This window comes from Centroberyx gerrardi, chromosome 10 (assembly GCF_048128805.1).
Source record: "Centroberyx gerrardi isolate f3 chromosome 10, fCenGer3.hap1.cur.20231027, whole genome shotgun sequence".
Taxonomy (NCBI): Eukaryota; Metazoa; Chordata; class Actinopteri; order Beryciformes; family Berycidae; genus Centroberyx; species Centroberyx gerrardi.
In genome coordinates, this window is record NC_136006.1 from 22,147,663 (window position 1) to 22,168,780 (window position 21,118).

At 44.5% G+C, this 21,118-nt stretch overlaps 2 protein-coding genes across 3 annotated transcripts; one reads left to right on the forward strand and one right to left on the reverse strand.

The window, feature by feature from the left end:
* Window positions 1-390: 390 nt before the first annotated feature.
* On the reverse strand, window positions 391-6,656 carry tbccd1 (TBCC domain containing 1). 2 transcript variants are annotated; one of them, XM_071926376.2, is made up of 9 exons: window positions 6,477-6,656; window positions 5,763-5,827; window positions 5,415-5,500; window positions 4,956-5,114; window positions 4,544-4,660; window positions 4,023-4,272; window positions 3,568-3,754; window positions 2,850-3,380; window positions 391-2,316 (listed from the first exon to the last, which is right to left on the reverse strand). In XM_071926376.2, exons 2-9 carry the CDS (start codon window positions 5,800-5,802, stop codon window positions 2,103-2,105), a joined length of 1,584 nt encoding a protein of 527 aa, XP_071782477.2. In that variant the 5' UTR covers window positions 5,803-5,827; window positions 6,477-6,656; the 3' UTR covers window positions 391-2,102. The 2 variants fall into 2 exon arrangements, with proteins under 2 accessions (XP_071782477.2, XP_071782476.2); XM_071926375.2 differs by having other exon boundaries at window positions 5,415-5,681.
* Window positions 6,657-6,962: 306 nt separating this feature from the next.
* Window positions 6,963-12,289, forward strand: dnajb11 (DnaJ heat shock protein family (Hsp40) member B11). The gene is made up of 10 exons (XM_071926337.2): window positions 6,963-7,113; window positions 7,578-7,734; window positions 8,184-8,281; window positions 8,750-8,882; window positions 9,125-9,267; window positions 9,454-9,536; window positions 9,620-9,677; window positions 9,823-9,934; window positions 10,122-10,281; window positions 10,976-12,289. Exons 1-10 carry the CDS (start codon window positions 7,040-7,042, stop codon window positions 11,038-11,040), a joined length of 1,083 nt encoding a protein of 360 aa, XP_071782438.1. The 5' UTR covers window positions 6,963-7,039; the 3' UTR covers window positions 11,041-12,289.
* Window positions 12,290-21,118: the final 8,829 nt, after the last annotated feature.

The following is a 21,118-nucleotide window of genomic DNA, read 5'->3' on the forward strand; positions in this document are numbered from 1 at the left end:
CGTGCCAGCTCCACCAGCATGCCCCCCACCTGGCTAGTAATTACCAACTCATGCCCAAATTGTGAATTCTGGATGAACCCAGATACAGCAGTGTAGCACAACCATAGATGCAGCAAATAGCGTAGTATTGCATAATGTGATGTTGTGCAAAGATATTTTTGTCAAAAAATACCATTGGAATCCAAGTGCAGCATGAAGCTTCAATGCACTGTGTGCATTGCGTGTTAGAAACTAGTTTTTTAGTCATTACCTTTGAGTAAGAAATTGTTCTCATTGCAGAGAATATGGAGTATGTTGCAGGCTGTGTCTAATGGCAATGATGGTTGATTCAGAGTCCAATGCAATATGAAGGAGAACCAAGTTTTTTTTTGTGAAAAAGTTTATTCATCTTACATTGGGTTTTTTTTGTTTCATTTTTCTTTTACAGTTAAATCAAAACTAGATTGTGCTCTTGAAAGCATTTTCATATTGTAACTGTGTAGAGGCCACAGCGCGTTGAAACCAAAAGGCAAGTTTAACAAGTAAGCAACAACAGTAAGGCATAATAACAGTACAATTGCATACATCTTATTCCACACTGGCCTTGAAGATGAAAAGACGTGACAGCATTTTGGATAGTTTGGCAACATCAGCATTGTTATCTACAATGTGCAAAAACATATTTTAACAGTACAGATTTTTCAACAGGTATATCTTCCCTTAACCCACATAACATAAACGTGCTGCCTTGAAATCTTCTGCACTTCTACTCAGTTCTGAATCTCAGATGTGTGCATTTGAGCTAATGTACGTCCTGTTCTGTTTGACCTCTTTGACACATCCTTCCCTCTTCAAGGTGATTCATGCTGTAATGAGTGGACTGGTCAAAGCATTCTTACCACTGCAGTGTTTCATGCATAATCAGTGAACAAAGGGTGGAGAGAGGAAAGATGCCTTATGAGAGCATTAAAAACAGGTGTGCTGTCATGAAGCCACTGGCCTGAAGTACCCTTTGAGGTAATAAATGCAAAAAATTGTGCTTGAGGCAGAGTGGGCCTTGGGGGAAAAGAAAATCATATTCTAATGCTAACGGAAAAGGCATATTCATACAGGAGCATCCATACAAAAATATACATTAAGATTGTAGCAGACCTGGGAAGAATACAGCTGCAAACTGAAAATATGTGAAGTATGGTAAATTTTGCCTCGCTTGGCACATATGCAATGAATATCGCTTCTATTGTACAGAGGAAGTGAAATTAAGCACATCAAGTATGTCAAAGTTTTGGACAGAGTAATCACTTTTGAACCTGGAGTGAATTACACTACAATAAATTATTAAATTCCTTCCTTTGATTTCCCCATAATGGACAAAGCTGCCCTCGATGTTAACCTGATTCCCCCATTTTCTTTTATTTAGCACACAGAAAAACATAAAAATACACTATCTAACCTGAGCTAATAACTAGGTACCCTAACTCATCTGTCATACCGCAAGTGCTATATTATTCACTGCATCTACATTCTCTATCCTTAAATGTGCATGTGTCAATTTCCCTTTAAGAAAAGCATTTTTACATGAATCCAATGTGCATGTAGCCTATGCATGTGTGCACAAGTTGGGGAGAAACAGACAATCACTCCAGACTATGATCAGGGGCAAAGGGGTTTACAGCAGTCATGGTTCTCCAGGAACTTTACCAGATTCATCTATGGTTTCCCCTCCATGCCCTTTCATCATTACAAGTGTGGTGCTTGCCATCTTGTTTCACAATCTGCCAGTCCTTTCTCTTCTTGGCTTAGACATGAAGACTTAGCAGCCTTTCCTAAAGTAGGACTAGCAAAACCAGCCCATACTATCCTCCCACTCCAGGCTGAGTGGGACACAAGACCCTACAAATGTTGGACCAATAGTTCCAGGCCTGCCAGAACATAGTGTGAGCGACTACATACAAAGACTTACAATGACAGGTGCAGTAAACATACTCCAAAGTTTGTTAAAAACTTTAAGAGATCCAAACATTAACAAGGCTATATGTACCCTGATGTCTGTGCACACTGTCATGCTAACTTCATTTACAGGCACAATATCCTGCTGCCCCAAACAAGAGAACCCCAGCAATTCAACAAGGCATAGGTGTCTGTTCCACTGCCCGTCTGGTCGCAACATGTTTGGCATCATTAGCCCTGGGCGAATCCCCTGCAGGCCCATTGGAGGACTCCTGAGAGGGCAAGGCGGCTGGGATGAGGCTGTCAAGTTCCTGCCTGTGCCCCGTTTCCAGAAGCCACTCGTGGAACTTGTGCTCCACCAAGTCCTGGAACTGACGCCGCTGCTCCCTTGAGAGAAAACATAACAGTTCAGCTATAACAGAAAAAGAGTAGAAAAGAGGCTGAATGTGGGGTAGACTAGTGATAAAGTACTGTAATATAGAAATCTGTCACAAAGGAAACAAGTTATTTTTGCTCCGAGATAACATCCCATTCATGAGTCCATCAGGGTCAGTCACAGTACAGAGGCCCTAGAGCTAGTATTCGGTCACTGACTTCACTACTGCCTTCCAGTCATATCTCACCCGCTGACTGGTCAGCTCAAATTTCTCATTGATTTTGGAACTGCTGTTCCACTATAACTTTCCACTGATGACAGCGCCCATCGGATGATTGAATGATAAAACCGATTTCCACACAGAATCTGAACATCATTCCTTCCAGACTAACAAGACTAATGTACATCAGTTGATGTAGGGAAACATATTGTGTTTTAATCAGTACATGTGTGGATGATAAAAAAAAACATGATGTCAAATATTTGTTAGCATATTTCTAGACTTATTAATAGTGGTGTGAGCAGGACCTGGCGTTCCACTCACTTGTTGAGCTGGGCCTCCATCACAGTCTTCTGCCAGTTCTGTATCCTCTGCTGCTTTTCCTCAAGCGCTCCCTGGTATGGTGGAGGCACCCCCCCTGGCACCTCACATGTGTCCCCCTCCATCTGGAAAGGCACCACCAGAGAGTGGAACTCGGCCGGGGGCAGCAGGCGGTAGCAGGCAGAGTCTGGGTTGGACGAAGAGCTGAGCGAGGGGGTGACGAGGCCCTCCGCCCCCAGCAGCAAGGGCCGATCCCAGGCGTTGGGCACCACAGCCAGCCCCACACTGGCCATATGGTCCTCCAGGCAGGGGTAGTGAGTGTGGAAAGGCCCCAGGGTAATGTCCGTGTTCCCAGGCAGGAGTAGAGGGCGGGTGGGGGTCAGGACGTGGAGAATGCAGTGCGAAGAGGCTGCGACAGTGACTCGGCCGGCCACACACACCACCCGCACGTTCTCGCAGCTGTGGATGTGGACGCTGGTCTCAACAGGACCCAGGACCACTGTGCTGTCGCGGCACTTGTCCACGCTGACTGATCTGGAGGTACATACAGAAATACAAATACACTCAAAACCAGGGACATTAAAGCTACAACATTTTGCAGTATCGGAACAGAATACAAGAAAGAATGCCCAAAAAGCAAACACAAGACTTCAACAAAAATAAATGGTTATGTAAGTTATGTGTCCAAAAAACAACCCATACAAATGGACGCTAACCTTACCTGAGAGGCGAGAGCAAGTATATGAAGGCATCAGAGCATCGGTGTATTTTGATGTTGGCACCAGTCAGCTTGTCTGAGTCTTTAGCCAGTGTCTGTTTGAAGACCTGGGACATCAGCACCATCTTACTGCCAACTGGAGCCGTGTGGGTGTTCCTGGCTATCTTGGCTCTCTTCATGGCTCCCTCCACTAGAATGCACCAACACAGAACAAGAGGACTGTCAAAGTAATGTAGACAGACGAGTACAGAAAGAGAGATGGCTGGAGAGAAGCACATTATACAAACACCCATACCATACCACATTCCTGACTGCTCATACTTACTCCCAGAGACAATAACCATGCTGTTTGAAATTACCTACACAAGAACAGCAATACATCAAACCTAAGCTTCAACTCTCCTTGTGCAGGCTGTGAGGGTTTCATGTGATCCTAATTCCAGGAGGTTTTAGCATACCTTGTTGGGCCCAGGCCAGTTTCTTGCCTGAGCGCAGGCAGGCGGTTATCCCAAAGGGGTGGAGTGTGAGGCTGTGTCGGAGGCAGGAGAGTAGCTGTTGAAGGGGGAAGGAGCGGCTGAGTGTGGAGTAGCCAGTCTGTGCCTGGAGCGGCCCTTTGGACAGCAGCCTGTGGACGGGTTGGACGGCTCTGCCATGGCCCCCTGAGCCTTCAAGGAGCAGGCTCAGGCCCCGCACAGCCTCCAGGGATATCTGGACAAACCCAACTGCAAAGTCAGCCTCAATTCATCATAAAGATTTGAATGATTTTTATAAGATTTTTGATTTTATAAGCAAAGGTTGTAAGATGACTTATAAATAGTAATATGTGCTTTGCTTTCATGCCAGAAATTAATGTGCAAGAGTAGCCGTCATTATTTTTTTCTATGGTGGATATCTCATTTTGTAACAAAATGCTTCATATATACATTTTTATGTTTGTTGCTGTAAAGTGACATAGGATGTGTGCTGGCTGTCCACAGACCTGGCTATCTCGTATGGCCTGTCCAGAGCCTGACAGCTGGCCTGGCTCCACCAGCAGCTCCAGCATCTCACCTAGATGGCTCTGCACGAATGACAGGTGGGCCTGGTCATCCCAGTTCTGCTGAGCCAAACCAGGACAGAGAGAGGATTATGAGAGGCGAGTATGGGAGGAGCTGTCATGAAGGGCCAAAGGATGAGAATAAACTTGTGTTGCACATTAAACTCGATAATGTATTTATTATAGATGTTTTGCATTGGGTACCAGGCAATGGTCAGAATTACAGAATAGCAAGTGTTCATAAACAAATATTGCACTGTACTCTCTGCAATAATATCTGTCTGCCAAAGCGATATGAGATAACCCCTCTACTCCCACAGTGACAGGGTACTGCTGTATATGAAGAGAGGATGACCTTGTTCTGGGAGCTGGTCTTGGCCTCTCGGTCTGAGGAGGAGGGGGAGCGAGCACGGTGACTGGGCCACTCTTCACCAATCAGAGAGGTGCGCAGAGACACGCGGTTCAGCTGCTGGATGTAGAGGAAGAGCAGGAACTGCAGCGTGTCCACAGACAACTGGGGGAGAGGAGAAAGAAGAAAAGGAGAAACAAGCGGTGCATATCAATATCTAGTTCATATTCCTCATGGAGTACAGGATTACAACATCCCTGAGCTTTTCCTCACACTGAATACAACCTCTGCCTAGGGCAAATAATAGCTAAAAATGCAATGAGCCGCACACCTCCATGAAAGAACCAGACAGGACACGAAAAATGCAACTGACACAAAGAGATAGTATTACATTCTTGTGTAAACCGAGCCATTTTCCAGCCTGCTCTTTGACTAAATCGTACTCCTCCTCTGTCCTTTTCTCACCTTGCTCCTTTGGTGGTCCAGCTGGCTTTGTGAAGAGCACTGGGAAAGAGACTCTGCCCACTCCAACCTCTCCTCGGGGGCATGGCCTGTAAGAAGGTCAAAGGTCTCAAAGTAGAGCCATGCGAGGTCATCTGGGAGCTGTAGCTTTCCGCAGGCGATATGCCTCCACATGGCCCAGCCCAAAGTAGGGAAGCAACCATCCCGTGTTCGCACATAGGTGGCCATCTTACGAAGATAGTGCAGGCTGAGCTTGGAAGGGGGAGCCACCTACAATGACATTATACGCTAGTTATCTTACAACATAACATTTGTAAGTGACATAGGTGGGCAAGAGTGCAATATATTCACCTGCAGCGCTCCCAATAGGAAGGGCTCCATGCGTGGCCATATGCTCACGCTGTCCGCCTCCATGTCTGCAGAGAAGGTGAAAATAGATGTGGAATTTTAAGTTATCATATACAGAAGAATGTTACAGTGTAAGAGAGCAATGTCAGCAAGTGCAGGACAACTTACTTGTCACTATCAAGCTACTGAATGTCAAACCTATGCATCGAGTGAAATTCTATCATTTTAGTCCTAAACGTTCCAATCATTGGAAGTGGGGGAAGAACTGAGGGGACAGCTGAACAGCCGCATTTACCATTAAACAGCTGCATGTCAGGCTGGCTCTACAACTACACAGCCATGATGATACTGCCAAGGCATTTGCAACTAACGTTAAATGTCTTCTTGCTGTCAATTGCGATGGAAAAGATATGCTTTAATGTTCCTATGACAACTGGCAATAAGATTGGTCAAAAACACCTGACTTAGCATCATCACATCAGCTTAGCAAGCTAGCTAAAATGATATGATATGGCTATTTGAAATGGTGGAATGTGCATAAAACTGGCATGGTTTGTTCCCCCAGCACGTGAAAGGTGACCTGGTGGCTAGAGCAATTACTAAACAATTGTTTTCACCTAAGTAAACTTATGCTAACTAAGCTCGCCAATGTTAACTTAGCTACCGTTAGCTAGCTAGGCTAGTGGGAGACAACTGTGTCCCAAGGTTTGCTCTTACTTTCAGCTTCTGTCCTCGACCAAGCAACACGTTGTTCCGTCTCGATGGGAGAGAGATCGATGGCTGAAGTCCTTCATTAGTGAAAATAGAGACGAGGAGCCTGTCCTGTCTAGTCCTGTCGTCGATTCGGTTTGTTGTGGACAGGCAATCCAGAGATGCACAAATCTGACGTTCTTCCTATTTGGCGCCCTCCTCTTCAGAGTTCATAACTTCCATCTGTTGCGCGCAGCTCACGGGGACGCGCGTAACATGCGCTGTTATCAGCGAGGTATTTTCAGAAAGTAAATAAAAGCTACCAGCTCTGCTTTAAAAAAAAAAAAAGTACACAAATGGTGGCCTCTCCGAGCAAAAATGCTGCATTTCAAAATAACTATATTCAAAGTACAAATGCGTTGGATTTATTTCTTTAAGAAGTGGGCGGGGCTTTGTGCGAGAGGCGGGTCTTCCGACATCCTATGGGCGGGTTTTCCCTGAAAGGAGGAAGAAGGCTAGTGACTGACAGCAGGAAACCAGTCTTCAAAAGCCGGCAGTTCTTTTTGGCCTTCTTCAAGAAACAGGGATCTATGGCTGTCAAAGGGATGAATCTGTGCAATGTGTGCTGGCTGCTCCTCTATTTTATCACGGCGGTGCTTGCGGGGTGAGTTGCTTGCACTCTCATGGTACAAACACAGTGGTGAAACAGCATCGCCAGCTGGTACACATGTTCCATTGTGATTGGTCTAGGCGGCTGAGCCCAGCTCCCCATGTGTGAACTGGACTGAAACAGGCTCAGATACTGTCCGAAGCTAACTTGCTAATAACGGCTGCTCCGGCTTTTGCTTTGTTATAAATGGTAATGTTGGTTTTTCATAGTGCGGTCATTGCCTAGTACTGTAACGGCCATGTTTTGAATGACCAAGAACTTGCTAACCTATATAAGCTAAGCTACTCCGTGACAACAGCTAGCTAGGTGGCTGGCTATCAAAAAATATTCATTTTGCTAGTCAGCAGCAGTAGATACATCATCGTGCCTTAATATGCGACACCTTTAAACAAGAGAGTCATTCATATTTTGCTCTTGCCATGTGCCTGTCCTTCATACCCCTTGTATCCCTCCTGTAGGCGAGATTTCTACAAGATTTTGGGGGTGACCAAGAGTGCATCGATCAGGGACATCAAGAAGGCCTACAGAAAGCTCGCTCTCCAGTTACACCCCGACAGAAACCAGGATGACCCACAAGCTCAAGACAAATTTGCAGACTTGGGGGCAGCTTATGAGGTGGGTGTGTAATGTTTTGTGCTTGGACAGCTTCAGTGATGTACTGTTACCCATTTTAATATAACAGCTATTCATAGCTGTTAGGTGCAGAAATAGCTTTTGTATAGAATTTCTGTGATTGTGTACGGAAGCGCCTGAGGCACCGATACAAAAGTCTTTTGTACGCGACCCATTTGGTTGTCGTTGGAAACGCGACGGGGATCGTGATTGGTCAGATAGACCGTGTGGCTGCATCTGATTGGCTCTTACGTCGAACTGCTGGCATTCATGAAAACCAGACGTGGAGCAGTGGGAGTGGGTTCAGATAAATGCTGCAGGTGTATCTGAACCCAGTGTTCCCATCATACACATTGATATCCCAGTGAAGAGTCATATTTGCCTGTATGATAAGGGAGTTAATAAAGTGAAAAGTTTGTTTATTCAGTGACTGACAGGTTGTTTATTTGTAGGTCCTCTCAGATGAGGAGAAAAGGAAACAGTATGATGCGTACGGAGAGGATGGTCTCAAAGAGGGTCACCACGGCTCACACAATGATATCTTCTCCAGGTTGGTTTAATGAACTGAGGTGGTGATATTGGGGATCAAAAGGCAATGGGATTCTTTAGTGCATGCATCAAAATAGCTTCTGTAAGGACAACTTTAGTAATCCTCCTGAAGATTAACTTGTATTTCCGGAAGATTTGCTATTGACAAGTGTTGCACAAGACATAACTATGTAATGTGCTGGTATTGAATGACTGGGAGTCAAGTGTCCATGTCTCTCTCTGTCTCTATAAATAGGTATAGAGATAGAATGGTGTTGAATGTATCAAAGGTTTGATGTGATCAAATTGCAACAGATGAAACTAATGAGTTTGTTTGCCTATGTTGCTAGAAATAGTGTTAGTAATGATGGGAAATGGAAATAAATCTACTACTACAACTACTATTACTACCAAAGGAAAGAAAATAATTCAGATACTCCTGGGGAACAATTTGACAAAGCTTTAACATTACTCTGTCCTCCCTCTCTAGCTTCTTTGGTGACTTTGGGTTCATGTTTGGTGGTAACCGACAGCAACAGGACAGGAACATCCCCAGAGGAAATGACATCATACTCGACCTGGAGGTCACGCTCGAAGAGGTGTACTCTGGGAACTTTGTCGAGGTGAAGAGATGAGAATTCTTACCCAGCACATTAATATACCCTTCTCTAAATAACAGTATACAGTAATTTTCTTGATTTGAAATTCTTAAAAACGCAAAGTGGAATTAGTGTCGACTGTATGTTAAAAAAAAATACTACACAGTATTCAAATCAATGAATTCCCCAGTGTTCAGCAAGACTTTCCTGACCCATCACCTGCTTCACTCCCTTATCTATTTTCCTATTCCTAAATCTCCCCCCAGGTTGTACGTAACAAGCCTATAGCCAAAGAAGCCCCAGGTAAGAGGAAATGCAACTGCAGACAGGAGATGAGGACGACGCAGCTCGGACCGGGCCGCTTCCAGATGACTCAGGAGGTCGTCTGTGACGAGTGTCCCAATATAAAGTTAGTCAAAACTCACTGATTCATTACATCCGCACCAACTCATTTTGTATTAGAGCTATAATAACCTTCAGCAGGACATTTGTACAAACTTGAATATCAACACTTTATGTAAAGAAAGATGTGGTGTGAATGTGCTGATGTTATTTATTAATGGATGGGATGATGTGGCTGTGTTCTTAACCGCAGGCTGGTAAACGAAGAGAGAACCTTGGAGGTAGAAATTGAACAGGGAGTGAGAGATGAGATGGAATACCCCTTCATTGGAGAAGGTAAGCCTGCCCAAGTCTTAATTAATATGATTTTTGTTTTGTTTTTATATTCTGTGTCCTTACCTTCTTTGGTTTGTCCACAGGGGAACCTCACATCGATGGAGAGCCTGGAGATCTACGTTTCCGCATCAAAGTGTTGAAGTATGAGCGTGCTTCACTTACTAGCTTGGAATTATGATCCACAATCTCTGTGTTTTGCAACCAAAGAGTCGTAGGGCAAAATCTTAGATCAGTGACTTTAGGTGAAAGAATGTGTTTGGTAATGTGGATGTGCGTGTCTTTTCAGACATCCTGTGTTTGAACGTCGAGGAGACGACCTGTACACCAACGTCACCATCTCCCTGGTGGAGGCGCTGGTCGGCTTTGAGATGGAAATCACACACTTGGATGGACACAAGGTTCCAAACACAATTTTGTTTTTACAGATCTGTACTAATATTGGGCATTTTTATCTGCCATGAATGTTTCAGAAAGTTTCACTCTATTCCAACTAATTTTAGATTAATGAGAAATGGGGCGGATGTGATTAAATGTCACAATGTAAGTTAATTAAACTGGACAGCTGCCTCTGCCTTTGCGTGACAGGTCCATATAGTGAGAGACAAGATCACCAAGCCTGGTGCCAGGCTGTGGAAGAAGGGAGAGGGCCTGCCCAACTTTGACAACATCAATATCCGCGGTTCCCTCATCATCACCTTCGATGTGGAGTTCCCCCAGACACAGCTGGACGAGCAGCAGAAAGACGGTGAGGATGGAGGGAGGGGAGGTGTTGGGATGGGTAAAGAGGATGAGGAGGGCAGAGAGTGGAGCTGATGAATTGTTTGTGACAGGATCAGATTTGTGAAAAGTTACTTTACTTCACTACCTCCCATAAAAAGTAAATTGGTTATGTTACAGAGTTACTCTTTATTCTAAGTAACTCCTCAGAGTATTTTTTGCATTATCCACTTAAAAAAATGCCAAGTGTGTTGTCGATCATTGTTTTAAAATGCAAAGTGCAAAGGCTATTGCCGTTTTAAAACAGTAAGTCAGTCTGATTTCTATCAAGCATACATAGGTTACATTTTTTTTCAATTGGCAGTATGTTGTTTGCTCGAGATGCTGCAGGATTTAAAAAAAAAAAAAAAAAAATCTCTTTTTTTTTTGTAACTGGTTACAAGAAATGGAAAAACTAGTGTGTTATGTTACTGGTTACCACAAAAATGTATTTGGGGAAATCCTGTCTACCAACATTAGACAGGATTTATATCTTTCTGTCTTTCTGTGATTTCAAGTTGAGTTTTAAAGGAGATTGCATTGGGTGCAAAGTATTCAGGACACATGGTTAGATCAGTAGTGAATAGAATCATGGTACATTGTTGGTAACTTACATACTGAAGATGCAGTTTTGTGTGTTGCTGTTCTTGTTGTTGTTAAGCAACATTGTTCTGTTGTTGCAGGTATTCGGAGTCTTCTGAAGCAGGGTTCTGTACAGAAGGTTTACAATGGACTACAAGGATACTGACACACCAACAGACACAGCCTGGACTGAGTTGTCTGACACAAACACACACACACACACACACACACACACACACACACACACACAAACACCGTCAATCAACAAGACGTGCTCAATGAATCGGGCCGGGGTGTATTTATTATTTTCAGATCGTTCTCAGGATGGCTTGAATTGATTTTGTTTCTACTTTTTAATGTTGTGCATTTTGCCAACACTGGCACATTTGCTGTTGTTTTATTTGAAGTGTATAAATAGAAAGAATGCCATATCCCCATTGTACTTTGTTTTGTCTCCACCTTTTATTGCCATCAATCTTTTTGTTTTTTTCTTTCTTTCTTTTTTTACTCAAATTTCCTTATTTGCGTCGGTGTGGAGTGTTAAGCTGTCTACTACTGTGTGAACCACTACAGCGCTCTGGAGCAGCAAGTCCACTCTGTTACAACACTGAACATCAGGTGACTGAAGGAGGGGCGACTTACAGACTGGAAATCTAAAGGTTCACCCAATACCTACTTGTTGACAACTTCCACCAACCTCTGCAGCGCCGGAAGACGCCCCATTCGGTCCTTTTAATTAGTTTTATGAATGTAAGGCAAACAACTTGAGCTGTTGAGTGATGAAACGGCTTTTGCACCCTGCCTTCCTCGGTCGGATTCCTGTTCAATAATACTTTGTAAATAGGAAAGAACAAAGTTCATCTCTTCAGCGTTTAGTTTTACTAATTTATGTTGGCTCTTATTGTGTCTTTGTTTTGACACTCTGAGATGTGAGATCTATCTGCAGATCTATCTGCATCGCATTTTCTCCAGGGCCGCTGCGGCGAGAGTTGACCTCTTCAACTGAAACAGTGGAGTTTTATTTTTACAGTGGGATGGCACTTCACCGCTCCTCCATCCCTACCCTAGGACAATTTTGTTTCACACACCTCTGGCGCTCTCTCTCTCTCTCTTTCTCTCTCTCTCTCTCTTTCTCATCCCCCCTTTTTGATCAAACCTCACTAAAAGGGACTTAACACCATGAGGCACCAGCAGCCAGCATTGTTGCTTGCTGGGGACAATTTGGTTTGCAAATATTCCTAGCCGAGCATTTTTTTTTCCCTCATGGTTTAACTTGGTTTAGGATTTGCATATTCTCAGTTGTTACTAGACTGCAATGCTGCCTCCAAACGTTATGGGAGTATCATGGCCTTAATTGTGAATTTACTGGCCATTTTTACAGTGTGTTCTAGGGGGATAATGTACTTTTCGACCAACAAGATAAATAAAGATTTCTATAAATTCTGACTAGATGTCATATCAAGAATTCACCAGCAGATGGCGTCGGAGCTTCAGTCATTGACCCTACGCGTGACCTCTAAGGAGTGATGAGGCTGGGTAAGAGTTTACTGAGGGAAGGGGAATTGTGATAGCGGGCTGTGCAACATGTGTGGCAGGTGTCGCTTACATGGAAACCTCTGGATAAGATGTTTACCTTTCTTAGGGTTGATTCATTTGGTAGTTTGGAATACATGACTCCATGTTCCAAAACTTCCTCTCATCCTTTACTCTCTCAGTAACAGATTTGTTGCTGATTTGAATATTAGGGAAATTTGGAAATATTGGTTATGGATTTGTAGAAACTGATGACCATTTCTCATGTAATTACATGGACAGAATTGAGATTACATTATTCTTAACAATCAGGTGCGTTTATGTATAGTGTTGCCAATATTATACAGCAATAACTGCTCTATTGCTTTACAGCAGTGATAGCCCAGATTTATTCGTGAGATTACAAGATAAGGGTGTCTTTAATCATGTTGTAGAAACCCTGTGTGTGTGTGTGTGTGTGTGTGGTCCATCTGACAGTGGGACAACCCTGTCATGCCCCAACACCCTCTCTGTGACCCAGGTGGTTTTACTTAGTCTCTGTCTGTCATGGCTGCCATCTGAACACAAGTGGCTCAGTGTCATAGCCATCAGCCGCGCCACTCTGTCCCTGGGCCTGACACACACACACACCTTGTTTGTGTGTGTGTGTGTGTGTGGGCGGTGGGACTGTGGGTGGAAGGTTGTCGGGGAGTCTGTCTGCATGGGTGCGGCAGGGGATGTCCACAGGAATCTTTTCAGGATGGTTAGTTTATGGTGTGGTGTGCTCATCTGCCCACCAGCGTTCATGTCAGAGTGTGTGTGTGATTGTGTGCGCGTGTGTTTCAGTGTGTTTAATAATCTCCTATACCAGCCAGCAGTCATTTCAACGCGTTAATATCTGTACTTGCACACGGATGTGTGCGTGTTCATGTGTGTGTGTCTATGCGTCTGTGCATGTATGTGTGGGTCCATGTGTGTCTCTATGTGCGTGTGTGTATTTATGTGTGTGGCCAGTCTGTGTGTATAATGAACTCCCACAGAGATAGCAGGGCTGTGGTAAAGGGAGTTTCCTCCCCGGCCCACCGCACATCCCTTAGTCATTATCAGGCTGGAGACGCTCCAGCGCGGGGGGCAGGGGGGTGGGGGTGGGGGTGGGGGGGGTGCTTTGTGATCCGGCCCAGATAAAGCATCTCACTGTTCCACCTCACGCTTAAACACGGCAGCTATTACATCCTAATAGGACCGGTGGGATTGGACGCTTAAGACCGCCATTGCCCGCAAAGCTGAAAGCCTGTATGTGAGCCGGTTTGTTCAGTTCGCTCCAGTTGTCAGGTCTTGTGGAAGTTAACACTGTAAGGGGTCAGATCAAAATACATGCTGTGAGAAATGTGACCCTCTCCTTCAGATGTGGTTTCAAGAAGAGAGGGCTAAGTGAGTTACACAAATAATATCCCTTAACCACTTGTAATTACAAATCTTGAAGCACATGAGGGCAGCATTGCCTCTTCAATCACATCCCTCACTAAATCACTTTTCATTACCCTTACCAGAGCTCTGTGTAGTTTGTATGTATGTGTGTGTGTGTGTGTGTGTGTGTGTGTGTGTGTGTCTGCACTTGCATATGCCAGTCGTTGATGCAGATAAGCACAGGGATCACACTTGACCTTGAGCGTAATGACTTCTAAGCGTAGCTGCAGGGTTAAGAGAGGCACAGGCTACAGGAGGGCTAATTGAGCAATCTGCTAGTCTGTAGTGTGTGTGTCTGTGTGTGTGTGTGTGTGTGTGTGTGTGTGTGGCGGCGCCAGTGGGTGTTTTGACCTGCTCTGACTTGGCAGTGTGCTCAGTTAATGGTGCCTGACCTGTCAGGAGCAGGGCTTGTTCAGAGGAGCCCTGGAACAGCACTGGAGCATTACTCATAGCAGAACATACACTGTTACATTCGCTCCCACAAAAAATATTCAACCCCCTTGGCTTTTCACACGTTTTGTTGTTCTATAAAAATATTTCAAAACACAAAGAGGAAATGCTTGAAATCTTGGAATGTATAAAACGCAGATCCAATTTAAAAAGTATTTACCCCTCCTGTACGATCTGAGGTGAATTTTTACTGTCCAATTTCACCATTGGCTTTCATAGTAAAACTGGACAGGAAAAAACTCACTTTTCATTATTGTCACACATAGTGATGAGAGGCTGATTTACATTTTCTTTGAAACCTCGCTGACTGCGTTCAAAATGCCATTCAAGTCAATGAACCATATGTTCCAAAATGTACATGAGAATTGTGATGAGAGTCCACTCTACACATAGAAGTTCCCATTAAGATGTATTGAAAGGGCTTAGTCTTTGTTTTGGTAGCAAGAAAGACACAGAGCTGTTTTGAAAGAAAAAAAATATATCACTCAAAATGACTTATTATGATCGAAAGAGGAAGCCTGAGCAGTATATGAAATTAGATCTTGAGGAATTTTTGCCTGTGAAGCAATTTTGTTTAAGTGACATAAAGAGGGTGAATGCTTTGATGACATTTGACTTTCTGGCTGTTTATATTGGTTTTGGTTGTATATATTCCTATGCATTTTTCTTGGCAAACAGAATGGAGCACTTTGCATAGATCTCAGGAAAATAAAAACCAAATAATTGCATTTTTAAATATTTTTGAAAGCCACAGGGGGTGAATTTCTCTCTTTTTTTTGAGCGACTGAACATAATTGTAATCATTCTAGCAAATTCAAATTCCGTAAAAAACTAGAACATTGAGAACCACCTTTCATAATGAATAGGAGATCTTTCATTGGGAGTTATGCAATTGAATATGGCACTTTCATTTAGTTTATTTTTTGTGCAATTTCTGGATTTAATTTTAGATCTGAGCTGAGCAGGGCACCAAGTGAGAAGTTACCCCCCCAACCCCCAACCCCCACAGAGCAATAGCAAGGATGAATTCAACAGACAACAAAAAGTCATCTGACTGTTTCAATGTGTGTGTAGTTATCAATGTTCTGTAGCACCAACATATGCCAAGGCCAGGGAGGACAGCAGGAGAGAGGGGGGCGAGCGGAGAAAAAAAGGACTTTGCCTGAAATAAGAAATGTTGACGGACAAAGCCTACAATTTGTGGGATCTGAGCATAAAGCAAACAAAGGGCAGCTTTTGTAAGGAATAATGCATGTCAGCCGTATCCTTATCCCGCCACAGCTTTGAACACCGCTGGGGACGTCCATTGCTCCACTGTGTATGTCGTGTTGCTATATTAAAGCCAGTCACCTCAAAGGGAAAAGCCTCAACTATTCAACAATTGAATGGTGGGGCTCTCATTATGGCCAATGTGGGCAGGAAAAAGTGGCTTTGGGGGTTTTCAATTCAGCGACTTAAAGCCCTCCTGTTAGCAAGGACGAGCTGCTGTTTATCCCAATGCCTTTCTGGGGGCTAAACATAGTCGACTGTCATTATGGATCTCTCTCTCTCTCTCTCTCTCTCTCTCTCTCTCTCTCTCTCTCTCTCTCTCTCTCCTCCCCCTCGCTAACATTTATTTCTCTCCCAATTTTGTCATCTAATGACCCGTGTTGCGTTGTCGTTTGAAGGGGCTGATGGCTCGCTGGTCTCCCACATCCTGAGGAAGAGAAGGGGTGGCTGGGATACTGGAGGGCCAGCGCAGGACAAACAGCGCTGCAGACCACCTATATGGATGAAAGCCACAAGTCTATGGACAGCATTCCATAAGCAACATAAAGCCGGCGAGACCACTCTTTACTTCTGTGCCTATGCTACAGCGGTCTGTATATACATATACCTTCCAGCATACTCCTACATAAATTACCAAAATCAGGGACTTGCGCTGTAACCTTCACAGCCGGTCTTTACAAAAGGATTTTTATTCCACCCTTAACTTTTACCCATCAGTGTCAGGGACTTGGACGGTTGGCAGGACAGCTTCCCAGCAGGACAGCAACCAGTTCCAGAGCCATATGAATAGGGCCATATTAGATCCTTCAAAAAACTGTATGCACAGTATATGAAATGATGTAAATATGTATTAGCGGGTACGTGGGGGTGTGCGGAGGAGACTGCGAGGGAGGTGAAAGCGGTCTTTGTGTTTAGAGCAGAGCCCTCTGGTGGACCCTCCCCTCGGCGCGGGGTTGCCCAGGCCCTGTGGTGGCGGATCACAGTTAATAACTGTGCGGTGGGCTGTCAGAGGCACTTAGCCTGACGCTGGGCAGGCTGGGCCAGGCTGGGCCAGGCTGGGCCCGCAAACACTGCCTCCTCTGCCTCCTCTGCCTCCTGTGCCTGGGCCGAGGCACTCAGCCGTGGAGGAGCAGAGAGAGAGAGAGAGAGAGGAGCTGGGAACTTATGGACAGAGGTTGGAGAAGATGGGAACATGAGTGAGACAAACTGAGAGTCAGTTTACCAAATAGAGATTACTGTAAAGTCTACAATGCGGATCCTTTTTTGCAATATGTATACAATATACAGGCAGAGAGAGGGTAAAGTAACTTGGACAAGGCCATTAGATATAGACACACATGAACTGGATCCCACGCTGAGCTCGAGTGTCTTCCCATGGGAATGCTCCACTGACAGTAATGCAGACGTGCTCAGTCCAGGATCTAGCTTAATCAGCGATGAGGAAACAAGTCCAGCATGCACTTCAGCCATCCCTCACTGTATCCTGACAAAGCAGCTGGGTTGTTAATCCAACAAATAAGGCCGTTAAAGTAGCCCTCCACTGAAGCACATCTAATGCAGTTGCTGGAGAGGAACCTCGCCATCATCTCGAACCATCAGCACCAGACCTTATCTGACCCTCCACAAAGCACCTCCACAGCCTAATTAGGCCTTATCTGATCCCAGCTCATAAAGCTCATACTCTAAATGGGCACCGTCAAAGGAGACAACCAATGGAGACGCGTCTGATCTTGAGTGGCGTTTTATTCCCGTGCCAAACAATACTTGTGGACAAGCTGCGTTGTCTGTCTGTGAACTCAAAGTCCAGCTCATCCCTGTTGACTAGATTAGATAACCCGGTTTTAAAGGCAGGGATCCTGTTTGCTCAGTGACTCCTCTCCGCCCTAATAGCATCTGATCTAATGGGAGATTGCAGGCTGGTTGTTGGAAGTGGAGACCTATGCCGCACCATGGCAATGGCCAAACAACACAGGGAAACAAAGCAGCCTTTAGTACCTGTATTTACTGGATAAATATCAGCTTCTTTCCTTTGCTTTCAACCAGCAATAAATATTCTACGCCGCCTTAATTACAGCTATTATGTTGTCTCTTTTGCTTAACAAAGCAAGGGTTCATGAAGACCACGCTGCAGTGGATTGTTATCTTTATTCGTTTGTTTGCATTCATTCATTACATATAGAGAAATGCATTCTTTGGGGAGCCGGGGATCTGGGGATATTTTGCAACACGGTAGTGAACAATTTCCACGGCCAGATTTGACCGGTACATATCAATCAAGTGATAGCTCTAAATGAGATGCCTGTGAATGGGCGACGTGAAGGGGAAACACATTAGCGGGCCAACGCAAAGCTTACCTATTCCCTCCAGTGTGCACATAGCTTTATTGATGTAGGGCTTCAGTGCGAGAGAGAGGGTAAGTCGCTCTGTTGCTGGCGTCTCTGGCGCTCTGTTTAAATCATCACTTCCTGTTCTCAATCCCCACGTCTGCTTATCCATCATTTTGTAAGCATGCACGCACGTGTGTGTGTGTGTGTGTGCGTGTGTGTTGATATGCTAGGGGTCCTATTCCACCTACTCCAGCCTCCCATGGGCGGTGGCGGTTGGCGAAAGGGGGCTGCTCCCTCAAGACGCCCCTCAAATTATGGCCTAATCAGTTAGCCCCAAGAGCAGGCCTTCCACAGCTTCCAGACAGACAGACCCCCGAGCCTACAGCAGCCTCATCTTACCCCCCCCACCCCCCGCCTCTCCCAGCCACACAAAGCCTAGCCTGGCCTTGTCCCCGCAAGGACCTCGCTCTCTCTCCCTCTCTCTCTCTCTCTCTCTCTCTCTCTCTCTCTCTCTCCCTCCCTCTCTCTCTCCCTTGCTCCATGCATTGAGATAAAACAGGTCCAACTCCAGGTTGAGAAAAGTGTCGGCCGCTCTCGTCCCTCACTTATCCACTCCTCTTGTCTAGTCTACCTGTACTTTTCACCCCTCTCTCTCACTTTTTCCCTCTTTGAGCACACACACACACATGCACCCACACACACACACACACACACACGAACAGTAGAGGTGAGTAGGCATTTGGTATGCACACAGGGCTGAAACAAACACACATAGACAGAAACAATGCCATCTATCTATACAAAAATGTGGCAATACGTATCGTGAGGCAGAAAAATGAATCTTGAATTATAAATCCAAATTATATTATTTGCACTTTGACATTTTTGAATTCTTGTTTACATTCTAGCAAGCCAATAGCATCGCTAGAAAGATTTGTGGCTCAGAAATAAACATAATTCTACACAGTCAGACTTTGTTGTCACTGAACTTTTATTTATTACATCGTATCATGGTTGTATTGAATCGTGAACCCCATATCGCCTATCGAATGGTATCGTGAGTTAAGTATATCGTCCCATCCCTACTATATATCTATCTATCTATCTATCTATTTTTCTGTATGTCTAACTATTTATGGTTGGTAAACAGTGGGAAGCAGTGGTAGAGCTATGTGGGAAATTGTCTACCAACATCATTTTCATGCTGTTTGAAGTCAGGTGTCTTTTGTTAGCTGGACCAGAATGGGGATATTCTTCTTTGTCACCAAAGAACATACTTGCCCCTGAAAACAGTTTTTATCTTTGAAATGCACAGAGAAATTGTGATCTCTGCTGTCACGTGAAAACCTCACTGTTGGTGCCTTTAATCTTTTGACTTGAGTTGAATGGTTTCATGCTCTTTTATGAGTTGACTAAGTTCCATGAACCTAAAGTCCATGAAACCAATTCAAAACCCAATGTATAATTTCAAAGACGCGAGGCTGTCAGTCTGAGAGTAAAGCGTTTTTGTTTTTATTCCCGACACCGAAAATGCAAGGGTTCCATCTGATTGGGTTTCATCTGCGGTATGAAACAAATCCTACGAATTATATCGGATTTTTATTATAATTACCATCATTTCCATAACAATGACTAAACAATTGCTCTCCTCTTTGGTTTAACATTCACTGGCACTGCAAAGCTTTGCACGTTTATCATTTTGCAATTACCAGTTCCAAGAAAGTCTTACTCAATAATCTCTTGGTAATAAAAAAAGCAACACTTACTGAAACAGGACTGTGAGAAACAAAAGAATGTCATGAAATCACTCTGGCAGCTCAATTTATGTCAACAAGTATCTGGCTTTTCCCTGGATCATTAATCCCCACACACACACACACACCCACACATTTGGATCCACAGCTCTAATGCGATGCTTTGTCATCTAAATCATTGCAACTCTACTTGGTTAATCAATGACACATGGCGGGTTCTGGCATGTTCAGACCTTCACCAGCTCCATCCCACCATTCCCCCCATCATCTGCGTTGTGATTCCCATCCCTCCAGTGCCCCCCCCCACCCAACCCACCCTCTAATGTGCCAAAACCAGACCGTTCGCCATACACACTAATGCTTCTGTTCCCTCCAAGCCGCTCCATCACTCATGTTCACCTCACTCAAGATTCCCATTTGTTTCCATTTCGCAGCCTCCCCAAAACGCCACACACACACACAACACAGACAAAAACAAAACACATAACACCCACACGTACACATACGCACACCCACACTCATATGCACACACACACACACTCCTGCTCTTCTTTAACCCACTTTTCTCCTGATTTTCTCTTTCCCCTCTCCTGATCATTTGCTTTACATGAGGTGATAAAGTAGTAATCCTGTCATCCGCAGATGGAGGAAATAATGGTACAAAGGAACAAAAATGATCAAACTAAGGGCTCTGGGAGCCATTATAAAGGAAATTAAATGTTGTAATATTGGAGATTTAGAGATAAAAGAGGGATGGATGATAAACCTTAGGACATCGGGATAATGATTGACAAACAGAAGCAGAGGACTGAGATGGGAAAAGGATGGAAGGATGTGAGGGAGAGATGAGAGGAGGGGAGGAGCTGAGGAGAACTGATGCATATGTGATATCTGTGCTGTGATTATTTGGACAGCAGTTATAAAGCCATAAGGCCTGGCCCTGGTTCCTGAACATGTTGATTTAAAACCTCCCTGGACCATAAATAATGACTGATTAAGTGGGTACTCTCTCTCTTTCTCTCTCTCTCTCTCTCTCCCTCCAATCGGCTGTTGCATGACCAGTGCGCTGGCCCTCCAATCCCCCAATATGTTCCGTATTAGTGGGGCTTTGTTGGGTGTTTGAAGTATGAAAATCAAGGAGGTGGGTGGGCAGCCGACCACCATACTCAAAGGAGACCTGTGACGCACACAGAACTATCCTCTGACTCCATTAGCATACCTCTGCTGGCACGACTACAGTCAGCACCACTGTCTCCACAGCTCTCTTATGTGGCTGCTATTATATTTGTATGGAGGCTACGCCACAGAAGTATCTGTAGGCTACGGCCTGTCCATTAAACACATCAAACCCTTCAAAACTTGTTCTTCTTCAAGACTTTTTCGCAGTACCTTTTCATGTACCTAATTGAACTGGTTATAACTGATGCTAACTGTCAAATCTCATATAATACAGGACCTGTGATTG